Below are 12,914 nucleotides of genomic sequence, written 5' to 3' on the forward strand. Positions count from 1 at the left end.
CAGACAAACTTCTGGACATTATGACTTATTTCTACCCAGGATCCTGAAAGGTATGACAGTGAATTCAAGATGACATTCCCTGACAAGAGCCTGTACTTCAGCTTTCTTTTGCCAGTTAAATATGGAACTTTCTTAAATTAGAAAAACATTTATCAGAAATAATCTGAAGATCGTGGATTTATGAATGATTTTTATTAACTTCCCATTTTATATTTCCTGTTCTTCTGCAATATGCTTCTGTCTACTTTGATAATAAGAAAATAATATTACTAAAGATAATCTAAACATGTGAAAGAAATCTTAGAACTGAAAAATTTTGTTTTATTTTAATGGCAATTTGGATAAGGCATTCCAAAAAAAAAGTATGTGAATATTTAGATAGTAAGGCTGAACAATTATTAAATAAAATACAATAAATTGTAACATGATGGGAATAAGATTTACTACTGATTTTCTGTATGTGGGGATTGGAATGTTTTTTTTGGGGCTTTGGTTTTTTGGTTTTTTTTTTTTTTTCATAACAGGTGGGGGAACTCAGAGGCACTTTACCACTGACCTACATCCCTAGCCCTTTTATGTCTGATTTTGATACAGAGGCTTGCTAAGTTCCCCAGCCTGGCCTCAAACTTGCAACCCTCCTACCTCAGCCTCCCGACTCCCTGAGATTATAGGTGCTCGCCACTGCATCCAGCTCTCAGAGTGTTCTTTGAGATGACACCAAAATTTAACTCTAAAACTTCCAGTACAAAGTTCAAAATGCAAATTACCCATGAGGAATGAGAATCAAAATCAGAGAATCAAAAGCATTGTGGAGGGGAAAAAAAAATCAGAACAAAACAAAATGGGGAAGGGGTGGTAAACTTTTTTCTGGGCAGTTGTATCCACCTAGAATTAGGAAAACAGAAGTAAAGTTCCAAGTGGAGCCCCGAGGGCTGACTACCGTGGACATTCCTTCTATTCCCACTTCAGAACTGGTGCAGAGGCAAATCCCAGCACCAACCCCAGAAGTCAGGAGAGCTGCAAACTCAGACGTGTTCATGCATCAACGGAAGTGCTGGCCCCTGTTGTGCAAGTCTTGCTGGGGAGTTTGCTTGGGATGGGCATTTGGTACCTCACGTGCTTCCAGAACCTGGAATTCGGAGACCGTTTATTGGCCACGTGATCTTCCCTCCATTTGATGGTGCCCTGCACTTTCACAAGGTGCTTGAGGGAATCCTGAAGGTCGTCCACCTGCAGTCCACCTGTCTCTCCCGGAGGCTCCATTTCTATTAGAATCACCTTGGAGTCATTCCGGATGAGGGCACTGTGCAGGGCAATCTCCTGCTCATAGGAAAACTCTTGGCTGTTTGTGATGTGAGGAGCCAGGATAAACATGTGTCGCCTACTTTTCCGCAGGTTGGTTTCCACTGTCGTGGCGGCATCTGGTCAGGTGAGAAATAGATTGGGAATCTCCTATCATTGCCTTTTTTATAGTCTAATAGTGGAGGTTGTTCTGAACATTAAAAAATATTCTTATTGTTGTAATCTGGCTTGAGATTCTGATCACTGATCAAATAACTTATTCAGAAAGTGGGAATGAACTTGGATAGAGAACCAACCCATTTTTTTTTCTTTTTTCTCCTATCACCATAAAAACATCCACCCAATGCCCTCTTTTTCACCAGGTAAAAATCAATTCTAACTACAACGTCCTTCCAGTGAATTGGGAGTGTGGACGTATCTCACCTACTGTTTCATGGGAGATTTAGAATTATCAGAATTTTCTTCTTTGACTGTAAGAGACTTAGAATATGTGTGCATATGTTAAAAGGGCTTCATATATTAACTTAAACATATTTTAACATATTAACTCACATAGGGGAGAGTGCAATTTCAGGAAGCCCTGCCCCCAGCCCAAGCTGACCCAGGTCTCTAGGAAAATCCTGGTTCCACTTCATACCCCAGTAATCTCTGTTGTCGGGACCGATTTGATCGAGACTAGAAAAATCTTAAGGAATATTATATCTTTTGCCAAGTCAGTGTCTAAGAAGCATCAACACCATGGTGATTTAACCATCTCTGGGTGGAATAAGAAAAACATGTCAAGTACCTAGTTCTCAGCACAGAAGGTGAAAGTACAGTCAGGAAACACAACCATGAACAAAGTGACTTGAGATCTTCTTAGAGTAGGGGCCGAAGACTGCAAATTCATGCAGTCTAAAGTCAAAAAATAAATATTGTGACATATTGTTAAATGAAGATCACGAATCCAGATTCTCCATCCTGGATGGAGTGGGATGCAGAAGGGCCGTAAAGGGGGTGAAAATGGAAGGTCACTAGCATGAGAATACCCACAAAGCCAGGTGCGAACTTTTTCTAAGGAAAGAAGAGAGTCCAGTGGTGTTCTGGTGGGTTTATTCTATCGGAGTGGAAGAAAGATCACAGGTTAGGCCTTGAGGGAGGGGGAGGAGGAAATCATTTCAATAAGTGTGTCGTTGCCCAGTGAATGCAACACAGGCGTGAGCACCAGGGAGTATCTAAACTTGGCTGGGGACGGGTGGAACTAGCAATGAACTTGATGCACTAAAAAAGAAGAGATGAAGAGCCCATGCCCAGGGGTGGTGCACAGTGTGAGCTCACAGACCAGTGGTGTCCCGGCCAAGCCCTCGAGCAGACTGGTGACATGAAAAGGGCTCTTGAAACCATCACCCATTACTTTCCACCAGTGTGGGAGAGCTGGGGAATGAACGGGGAGCTTCCTGGAAAGAATCCTATGATGCACACAGAGACAGCTTTACCTTCTCCAGGTAGCAGATCTCTTCCATAAATGCATAATTTATATCCACATTGATTTTCAAGAACATCAGGCAGAATCTGATGAACAAAGTACTCGGCAGAACCGGCCTCTCCTGAATTGCATCTGTAGTCCCGTGGATATATAACGTAAGCATCATAGAGTTTTCCATCTGAAAATGAAAACAAGAAGCACGACTCCATTACTTGGTTCTAAAAATCCTCATTTTCACTTCTCCGAGTACTGCTTTCCTCACCAAGTTCTATGGCTGTTGGTGAATGATCCCCATCCTCCAAAATGTTCTAGAACCAAGAGATGATGGCAATCCACTGCCACAAAATGTGGTAGGGAAATGATAGTCTTAGTCCCAGACTTCTCTTGCTATTCATTGTCTCAGACTGAATAATGGAGAACAGAAGAGATATTGCCCAGTGTAGGTCAAGTGGTGTGGTCATGACTGATCACTAATCTATTATGAACTATTGATCGCCATTGATACGCCTTCTCCTGGTGCCTGGTAGACCTCAGTGTCATCTATTTCCCCCCAATACAGTGGTTCTCACTTATCCACAGGAAATGTGTTCCAAAATCTCAGTGGATTCCTGAAACTTCAGACAGTACTGAACCCTACATATTCTAAGTGTTCCCCCACACATGCCTACCTATGAAAGTTTTAAGTTATAAATCAGGCACAGTAAGACATGAATAATAATAACTAATAATAAAATAGCATAATCACAGCAAAATATTGTAATAAAATTGCCAGAACAGCTGCTTTTGTACTTTGGGGGCAATTATGGAGTTAAATAGAGGTTACTTGAACACCAGCACTGATATACTACAATAGTCAATCTGATAATCAAGACACTGACTAAGAGGTAGGTAGCCTGTTAGTCTAGTGGATACACCAAACAAAGAGATGATTCATGATTCAAGTCCTGGGCAGGATGGTGTCAATTTTCATCACACTACTCAGAATGGTGCAGAATTTATAGCTTGTGTTTTGTTTAGTTATAGTATTTTAATATATATATATTGTTTTTAACCACAGTTGACCTTGGGTAACTAAAACCACAGAAAATGGAACTAAGGATAAGGGGAAACTACTATACTTTCCTGGAAGAAGTGAAAATGCTAAAGGCTAGTAATGACTAACTCGAGAACAGAATTTCTTAAGGCGTCTCAATTTCCCACAAAGAATTAGCTATAGTAGAGTAGAGTATATAGAAAAATATAACATCTGTTTGCTTACAGATGAAAGAATAATGTCCGTGTTTAGTAGGCAGAACTCTCTTGTTTACGTATACATTATGTGCATGTGTGTCGTGTATGTGTTCATATGTGTGTATACTACTGTATGCTCACATGCATATGTGTGCTCATGTGCATGTAAATACTTTTGAAACAACCTTCCAGGGAAAATGATCTTGCATTCTGCTGCATCTGTCTAACTTATGTACATATGCAAAACAGAAACAACTTTTTTTTTACTGCACTTTATTTCATAAAGTTTTAGTAACACGCATTTCCCAAATATTCAAAACTTTCTGGGCTTGGGACAGATTCTGCTATTAGGAATTTAGTAGAAAAAGCAAATCTAGCAAGGAGAATATTTAAGCTGTTATCATGAATCTCAGTACCACAGAGAACATCAGAGCAGGATGGAAAACGGTCTCTGAGTAGACTCAAAAAAATTCACTAAGCCAAGTGTGGTGGCACACACCTGTAATCCCAGTGACTCAAGAGGCTGAGGTAGGAGGGAGGATCACAGTTCAAGGTCAGTCAAAGCAATTTAGTGAGATCCTGTCTCAAAACTAAACATAAAATGGGCTGGGGATGTGGCTCAAGGGTAAAGCACTTTCGGATTTAATCCCCAATATCTCCCCTGCCCCATTTACTGATAATCTGTTCTTATGAAACCTTTTTCTTTTGAAGAAAAACTTGAAACTTTCCACTTACCATTCCTAGTTTTGTAAGGTCTAGCTACATCTCTCCAGAGCAGAACGACCTCAATCCAGAATAATTTCAGAATTATCACCAAGATATTGATTATCATTAATGAGATACTACATCCTGCAACTACATAGTAGATGTGTTGATGATCAACTACAAAGGACAGGGAGAGGAGAAAAGCAATCCTTAGTATTATGAAAACAAGATAAACAGACAAATATATGCATAGTGACCTCCACTGGAATTATAAGAGATTCACACCAAAAATACTTCCCTGGAATTTTCATGGCTGCTTTAAGCTTCAGTTCGTCAACATTAATGAACCTATTCTCTGTGCAAACCACCAGGTAGTCATCACCCAGGATTCTCAAGAGCAAAAGAGACACATGTAAACTTAACTAAGCTGGGAGGTAAAAGCAGGATTATAACCGGCAGAGACATTTGAAAAGGAGCTTGCTCCATCCTGGGCAAAGAAGACTTCCTGCAGAAGATTCCTGAAGGACCTGTAGGATTCAGAGACATGCAGAAACAGGAAATGACCTCCTGTCCAGCAGAATGCTGTGAGACAAAGTGCAGATAGGGGACTCTGTTTTCTTAGGAACTGGAACAACCCAATTTGGGGAATTAGTGAAAGATGATTACAAAAATGGGTTGGGGCTAGATTTGACCAGACTTGAAACCCCAAGCAACACACTTGCCTGTTCTGATCTGAAAGTCACGGGAGCCATCAACAGTGTAAGTGCTTTTCACACAAGATTAATCCGATAGCAGAAGGCTGGGTTCTGGGCAGACAGATTGCAGGTGCTCTGAGTAGTAAAGAGCACAGAATTTGGGGTACAAGATGAGGATTCAAACTCGTATAACAAGGGGAGGGGAGTGGACAAGCCTGGTGTTTGTCAGGCACACTAGGGAGAATGAATCAATAGGTCTGGAGGACACATGAGCTCTGATAGTTGGATGGCGTAGGAAGAAAAGGAGCAGATAGAGCCTTGGAAGTCTCGGAAGCCTATCCGATCAAGTCGAGTTGCTGGGTTCTAGATCCTTCACCTACCCCTTCCTCCTCTGATGGCAAATATTATTTAGCCATCACTGAACTTTATCTTGTTTCAAGAAATGCAAATGCAACGTAGTTTCCATCTTCCAGGACTTGTATCAGTTGTGTACAAGCCGGACATAATAACTGGGATTTTTGTTTTTTGATGCCTGGGATTGAATTCAGGGATAACTGAACCACTGAGCCACATCTCCAGCCCTATTTTGTATTTTGCTTGGAGACAGAGTCTCACTGAGTTGCTTAGTGCCTCACTTTTGCTGAGGTTGATGACTTTCACAGTATTCTTGGTGGTTTATGTTTATTTCCTTGGAATTGTTGGTCATCTTGTCTTAGAAACAGCCTGGCTTAAAAATGAAAGGGAGATCAAATGAGATTTGGTTGGGTTCAATCTTAAGACTCAGTTCATGGGCTCTCACGACTGATGCTGAAAGACACTGACCTTTCTTCCCAGATTCCTCCCCTCTGTGTGTTCATGAGCTCTCTGAGTACCCAGCACTACGACACCAAGAATGATGGAGGCGAAGCGATCCAAAGCTGGGAAAAAGAACTAAACGTTGGCAGAGAGCTTACTGTCTACATTGTCATCAGTGTGAATGATAAAAACTCTCTCAGGAACTCATTTCAAAAAGATTGTCTACACTGAGCACGGTGATATACACCTGTAATTCCAGTTACTTGAGAAGCTGAGGGAGGAGGATCACAAGTTCAAGGCCGGCCTGGGCAAGATCCAGTCTCAAAATAAAAAGGGCTAGGGATACAGCTCAGGGGTAAAGCCCCACTGGGTGCAGTCCCCAGGAGTTAAGGGGAGGGGGCTGGTTTCTAGAAGTCCTATCTGGATGCAGTCTAAGAATGTACACTTCTTGTGGGGGTTGTTGTGAGGTCCTGTGCAGGACACTTTCAATTGGAGGAAAGAGACTGATTCACTATGCAGAAGAGAATTGGTGTTCAGTATCTACCTAAGTACAATAACTTAAAACGGTACAGGGGCTGGGGGTGTGGCTCAAGCAGTATCGCGCTCACCTGGCAGGCTCAGGGCACTGGATTCGATTGTCAGCACCACATAAAAATAAAAAATAAAGATGTTGTGTTCACCGAAAACTAAAAAATAAATATTAAAAAATTATCTCTCTCTTTCTCTCTTAAAAAGAAAAAAAAGGTACAGGACAATCTTGCATGTGATGAATAAACATTAAACACTCCCAGAAAGTGTTTATAAATAGAAAAATGTCACTGTGTTTGAATCCTGGCTCCATGATTGTAATAATCTATAGTACTTGGCAAGTTATTTGGCTCTTTTTTTGTTTCCTCATCTATAACATTAGATGACAGAAACATTCTCTCCCTTGTGGGGTATTGAGAGAATAAATGAGAAATTTAATTGTAAAATAACCAGACAGGACTTGGGACAAAAAACCAATGCATACGTGTATGCTATTAATATTATGAGCATCAAATATTTATTTAGTAGTATATAATAATATGGAGACATAGGATTTTGTTTGTTATTTAAGTTCAAAAGATGCTGTAGTTTCAGAAGTAAAGGTATAGCAGTAGAGACAATTTTTGTTTAATTTACACAGTCACTGAAACAGAGTGTAACTGTTGATTTGAACAAAACCAATAAAATACAAATAAACTAGAAACTACAAAATCACACACACACAAAGAAAAAAGGTCACATGAACAAAGTTCCAATACACAGGTAATCAGAGAATATTCATGAATTGTGACATGAGCAAAGCACAGGGACAAGGACACAACGGTGGTGCTAGGTGGGGAGTGGTGTATGGCTTCCCCTTTCCTGTGGGATCCACATGCCCACTACCACCCTGGGACATTTTGACCTGGTCCACAGCCATCCTGGGGTGACACAGTCACCACGGGCAGAAGCCTAATGTCCTACTGAGCAGGACTGCATTTAAGCTCCTCTTCATGAGTCGTGGCTCTTTGTTTTATAAAAACAAATCAGAAGTTAAAATCAAAGCCAAAACAAGAAAACTGAAACGGAGACCTACCATGACCATGTCAAACCGGTCAGCTTCTTCCCGCCCCAAGCTCTTTTTCATCGTTCTGGGTGTTTGTGTGTTCATCCAGATGAATCCAGGCCATACCCTGCACGTGGGTATGAACCCAGGATCTTTGACAAATAATACGTAATTTCCACGTAGCTCTACTGCTACTAAGAGAGTGATGTTGTGTCAACAGACCCATATTTTTCCCTTTTCCCTGGGGTCAAATACTTCACCTAATAAACGAAATGACTGTCCCTGGTACTGCAAAAGAACAAGTGCACAGGAACCTAGTGCTGATGGGGATATTCGCCTCGATGACACTGCAGGCAGAGAGTGATGGAAGGAGTGGACCATGGGGTCATCTGCCCCTGCCGAGAGCATTTTGTCACTGAGAAGAGTTAGTGCTATCTGGGTGTGGTGACAATCAGAAGCACAATGACTCACAGGCAGCTTTATTATTGATTTGACTCCTCGGTACACAGCAGCATCCCTCTGTGGTCTGCACCTAAGTAGGAATGGCCTAGGAAGCAGTCACAGGTGGAAGAGGAGCTCACCGGGAAGCAGGAGGAGGAGAAGCAGGAGAGGAGGAGGAGGACGAAGGGGAAGAGGCAAGGAGGAGGAAAAGGGGAGGAGGGGGACGAGAACAGAGAGCAGTAGAGAAGGTTCCTAGCAAATGGAAATATTCTGAAAAGACCAGAGCGCTGAGAGTCGGTACAGGAGAAGCGTGCTCTATGAGACAGCCCATTTCCATTGTCATGATGGAGTCCCTGGGACCAAACTGCAGGACGCTGTCCTCTAAGAAAATGATTTCAGCTTAACAGTTGACAGAGCAGACGCAGGTGGCCAAGGCCTCAGACACTCCTTACTTGGCTTTTTCCTTCTCAGTCTTATGGTATTCCTTATAATTCCATGCAGGTTCAGGGCCAGACAGTTGTACTCCAAGGACAAATCCTCTTTCTTCACATCAGTTATTCTTAAAACTGTGCTCCGACAAATGAGCTCATTGCTAAAACTGAGAAGGCAATTTGTTACTTTTTTTGGGGGACGGGGGCAGAGTTTACCGGAGATTGAACTCAGGGGCACTCCACCACTGAGCCACATCCCCAGCCCTATTTTGTATTTTATTTAGAGTTGGGGGGTCTCACTGAGTCGCTTAGCGCCTCGCTGTTGCTGAGGCTGGCTTTGAACTCACAATCCTCCTGCCTCAGCCTCCGGAGCCCTTGGGATTACAGAATGCCCAGCAACTTGGTACTTTTCATGTTTTCTCTGCAGGTGCCAATAATGAGGGAGAAGAAGGAGATGTTTCAACTTGGATATAAAAATACCTTTCATTCTGGCCTTCCTCCTCTTGAATTCTTGCTTCACCCAAATCGCTCACTTTGGTTTTGTTAATCTGCCACAGGACGGCAGCCAAGAACTGAGAGCCTTTTCCAAAGCAAGCAGAGCAAGTGATGTTTGCTGTTTTTCCTAGAGGAGAAGTAAAGGAATTCACCAGTAAAATTAAATCATGCATGAAGTGTCTAATTTCACTTAATGTGAAAAATGTTGGCAGAACATCTGATGTGGTCTGCAGAGCGCCTTCTCTCTTCACCCTCTTTGCCTCTTCCCTTCTCTCCCTTCATGTCACTCTCAATTCAACTGGAAGCTCAGCTCCCACCACCGTCTCACCTCAGGGGAAACTAAAGGGGCGGATGATCTAGCTTCACAGCCTCACCTGATCATGTGCGATTTCTCCTTACTAGAGTTTCTTTTTAATTGTTTCTTCTACACGTTCCCCCTACCACCTGAATTCTCTTCATCTACCCATAATCTACCTTTGGAGACAAAACCACGTTTTACACCACTCCACGGTCATCGGGAACGTAATCACCCATGAAGAGCACTCTTGAGTGCACCACCCCAAATCCCTAACCGGGAGACTTCTCCCTGCAGAACTGAAAGGCGCTGTTTGATCCTGGGTGTGTGTTCAACCATCCTCACCTGAGCCCTTGGCTCCCAAAGGGAGCTGTGTTAAAAAGAAGTCAACTAAGGGGACAGGAGGACCGTGGAGCCTCTGGGAGGGGGTAATGGTCTAAGTTAAAAATTAGAGCACAGAGTATGGCCACGTTCAAATAGAAAGACTGACAATGAGGACAGAGGGACAAACCTCTGGCTATGGCTGTCAAACACGGCACAAGAAAAAGATGTCCTGGACTGGGGTAGACGGAGGAGGCTTGGATCCTGCTCTTCCTCGGGAAGGAGGGTGGTGTGAGGGAATCCCACAGAAGAAATGTCTGAGCTTAGTCTTGAGAGAGGGGACAGAGGCACAAGGTGGTGGCAGTAGGGAAGAATGTGGGAAGTGCTGCTCATCCGAGAGCGACCCAGAGGGGTGGTGGGTGTGCAGGGCTAATGGCTACAGACAGGCCATGAGGCAGGGGAGGCCACGTCACGAGGACACTTGTTCCACATGCGGAGACCTTCAAATGGTGCCCACTTCCAATGAGAACTGGAAAGGCAGCGGTGGAAGAACCAGGTCCGTATCCTCATTCTTTTTCTATCATTTATTATCCATGAACTTGGGCAGTGCCCTTCAGCATCTCTGTTTTCTCAAAAGTCAAGTGGAAACCATGTCTGTCTCCTGTACAGAAGTCACAATAAAACAGACCTATACAGGAGAGCACCATAAATCCCAAAGCACCAAACAGATGTAAATGTCGCATATTGCTGCAATAGTGGTCCCCATTTTCAGCAGGTGCCTGGGGCTGGTGTTTCCACACTGTCATCTTATACCCCTTAAGGTACACTTGCTAATCAGCTGACTCTATCTAGAGGAATTCAGATCGGGGGTCATAAGGAAGAATTTTTTTCAGTCAACACAGCATTCATATAATTTTCTTACCGATTTCCACTTCCTGTGTTTCATTGTATGGAGGGGCTATAATTACCGGAAACATAGAAAAGCCTTGTGTATCTTAAAATTAAAAACAAAAGGAGAATATGAGAATTAAGAACATTGAATGGTCATCAATATAAAGCTTGTATTTTCATATTTCTAACTTATTTTAAAAAATGTTCTCAAACTTTTCTGACTATAATCTTTGGCAACACACACTTATATACAAATGAAACAACAACAAAATTTAAGTAAATACTTTCTCTTACTATATTACAATGGTTTTTTTTTAAGAGAGAGTGAGTGAGAGAGAAAGAGAGAGAGAGAGAGAGAATTTTTTTTAATATTTATTTTTTAGTTCTCGGCGGGCACAATATCTTTGTTCGTATGTGGTGCTGAGGATGGAACCCAGGCCACATGCATGCCAGGAGAGCGAGATACCACTTGAGCCACATCCCCAGCCCCAACAATGCTTTTTTGTATTTTACTTCTCTTCAATACAACTGAAACAAATGTTGATCCAGTCTATTAAATTTATTGTGTGACCTAAAAAACATTCAAGAACCACAAATCTACAGGATAAGCATAAAATTACAGAGAAGATGTCAAAAGACTCATAAAAAAAAAGATGCATGCATGGGCTGGGGATGTGGCTCAAGCAGTAGCACGCTCGCCTGGCATGCATGCGGCCCGGGTTCGATCCTCAGCATCACATACAAACAAAGATGTTGTGTCTGCCGAAAACTAAAAAATAAATATTAAAATTCCCTCTCTCCTCTCTCTCTCTCTCTCTCTCTCTCTCTCTCTCTCTCTCTCTCTCTCTCTCTCTCTCTCAAAAACAAAGATGCATGCAGTCCATAGGTCTCCTACTTATTGCTCTCCACCATGGTGGCCCACCCTTAGTGGGAGAAGTCTCTTCCTCTTAGGGAGTACTCATTCTGGTGGCTACTGAGGCTGAGGGACAGGGAGGCATGTGATTATTTTGGAGCACCCCTTTATGCTGATTTATTTCAGGGTCCTGTGATTAAGGACTACTATAGGGATTGAAGTTAAAACCATAAAAGGAAAAAAAATAGAAAAGTGGTCTGGCAATACTTATGTTGTAGCAGTGGAGATCTGAAACTGTCCACACAGAAATTTTTCTCCAATATTGTTTTGCTCTAAGAAAACTGCCACATGTAAATGTGCTACTTCACTGCACTATAGACCAAGCTGTGCTAAGGAGACCTCAGCTCTTTGTAGATCTGACAAGCTGTGACTATGAAGTCTCTTCCTTAAATGGGTTTTTATAAAATTTAATACATATATTTGGAAACAAAAGCATTGTCTAGAAATAAGTAACTTACTTTAGGTCTTTGTTGATGTCAAAAACATTGCAAACTAGGATTAAAAACCCACCCCAAAACATTTAGATACCCAACTGTACCCCTTAGAGTTAGCCCTTCATCTCTATAGATTCTACATCTATAAATTCAAACCATGGATTGAAAATTTAGGTAGAAATTTTGCTTCCCTGATAAATATGTACAGATTTTTTTTCCTTGTCATTATTCCCTAAACAATGCAGTATAGCAACTATTCACATAGCATCTACATTGTATCAGGTATTGTAAGTAACCTAGGGTTGAATTCAAGGAGGAGACACGCAGGATCTATGCAAATACTGATAATTTATTGCATAGATAAATGCATAGATTATATTACTGTTCTAAATGAGGGTTTGAGCATCCAAGGATTCTGGTATCTGAGGCGGCAGCCCCTGGAACCAATACCTTGTGGATTGCCATTCAATAAAAGTAACTACATTATCATTCACATTGCTTTACCTTTGGAAAATTAAGTCACAAGAGAAGGACTAGATGTGGCTTTGAATTATAATATGATCTCTTCCTTGAATTTCTTAGATCTTGTTAGTGTTTGGGGATATCTCTTTGTCATAGTAGAAGATGTAGACAATAGGGTGAAAGAAGAACAAGTAGGACAAAGTGCAGGAATCTCAACAAGAAAGGCACAACTCTTCCCATGTTATTTTTGTTAACACATCCTGTTTTGTCTAAGTTAGAAGCTTACGTGTAACTGTGAAGGATCTGGTCGCTGTCACACTGTAATTGACTCCATTTTCAGTGTGTATAAATTTACAGGTGTAATCACCTTCGTCATCACTCCTTACATTGTTGATGAGCAAAAATGATTTGTGTGTCCTATACCTTGATCCCTGGAGAGCTTCACAATTCTAAAACAAAAGTTCCA

The 12,914-nt window shown here is 41.8% G+C and overlaps 1 protein-coding gene across 4 annotated transcripts in view; it reads right to left on the bottom strand.

The window, feature by feature from the left end:
* Positions 1-833: 833 nt before the first annotated feature.
* The window catches only part of Il1rl1 (interleukin 1 receptor like 1), a 51,641-nt gene continuing 39,560 nt past the window's right edge, over positions 834-12,914 (bottom strand). For 3 of the 4 annotated variants that reach the window (XM_078028744.1, XM_078028745.1, XM_078028743.1), the window contains exons 5-11: positions 12,735-12,897; positions 10,671-10,742; positions 9,118-9,259; positions 8,659-8,804; positions 4,733-4,879; positions 2,778-2,945; positions 834-1,421 (exon numbers count right to left, since the gene is read on the bottom strand). In XM_078028744.1, the coding sequence (XP_077884870.1) occupies positions 1,036-1,421; positions 2,778-2,945; positions 4,733-4,879; positions 8,659-8,804; positions 9,118-9,259; positions 10,671-10,742; positions 12,735-12,897 (1,224 nt within the window). In that variant the 3' untranslated portion in view covers positions 834-1,035. Of the gene's footprint in view, positions 1,422-2,777; positions 2,946-4,732; positions 4,880-7,209; positions 8,805-9,117; positions 9,260-10,670; positions 10,743-12,734; positions 12,898-12,914 lie in introns of those variants that run through there. The other variant, XM_078028746.1, reaches the window with a different exon arrangement.

Source organism: Ictidomys tridecemlineatus, chromosome 12 (assembly GCF_052094955.1).
Source record: "Ictidomys tridecemlineatus isolate mIctTri1 chromosome 12, mIctTri1.hap1, whole genome shotgun sequence".
Taxonomy (NCBI): domain Eukaryota; kingdom Metazoa; phylum Chordata; class Mammalia; order Rodentia; family Sciuridae; genus Ictidomys; species Ictidomys tridecemlineatus.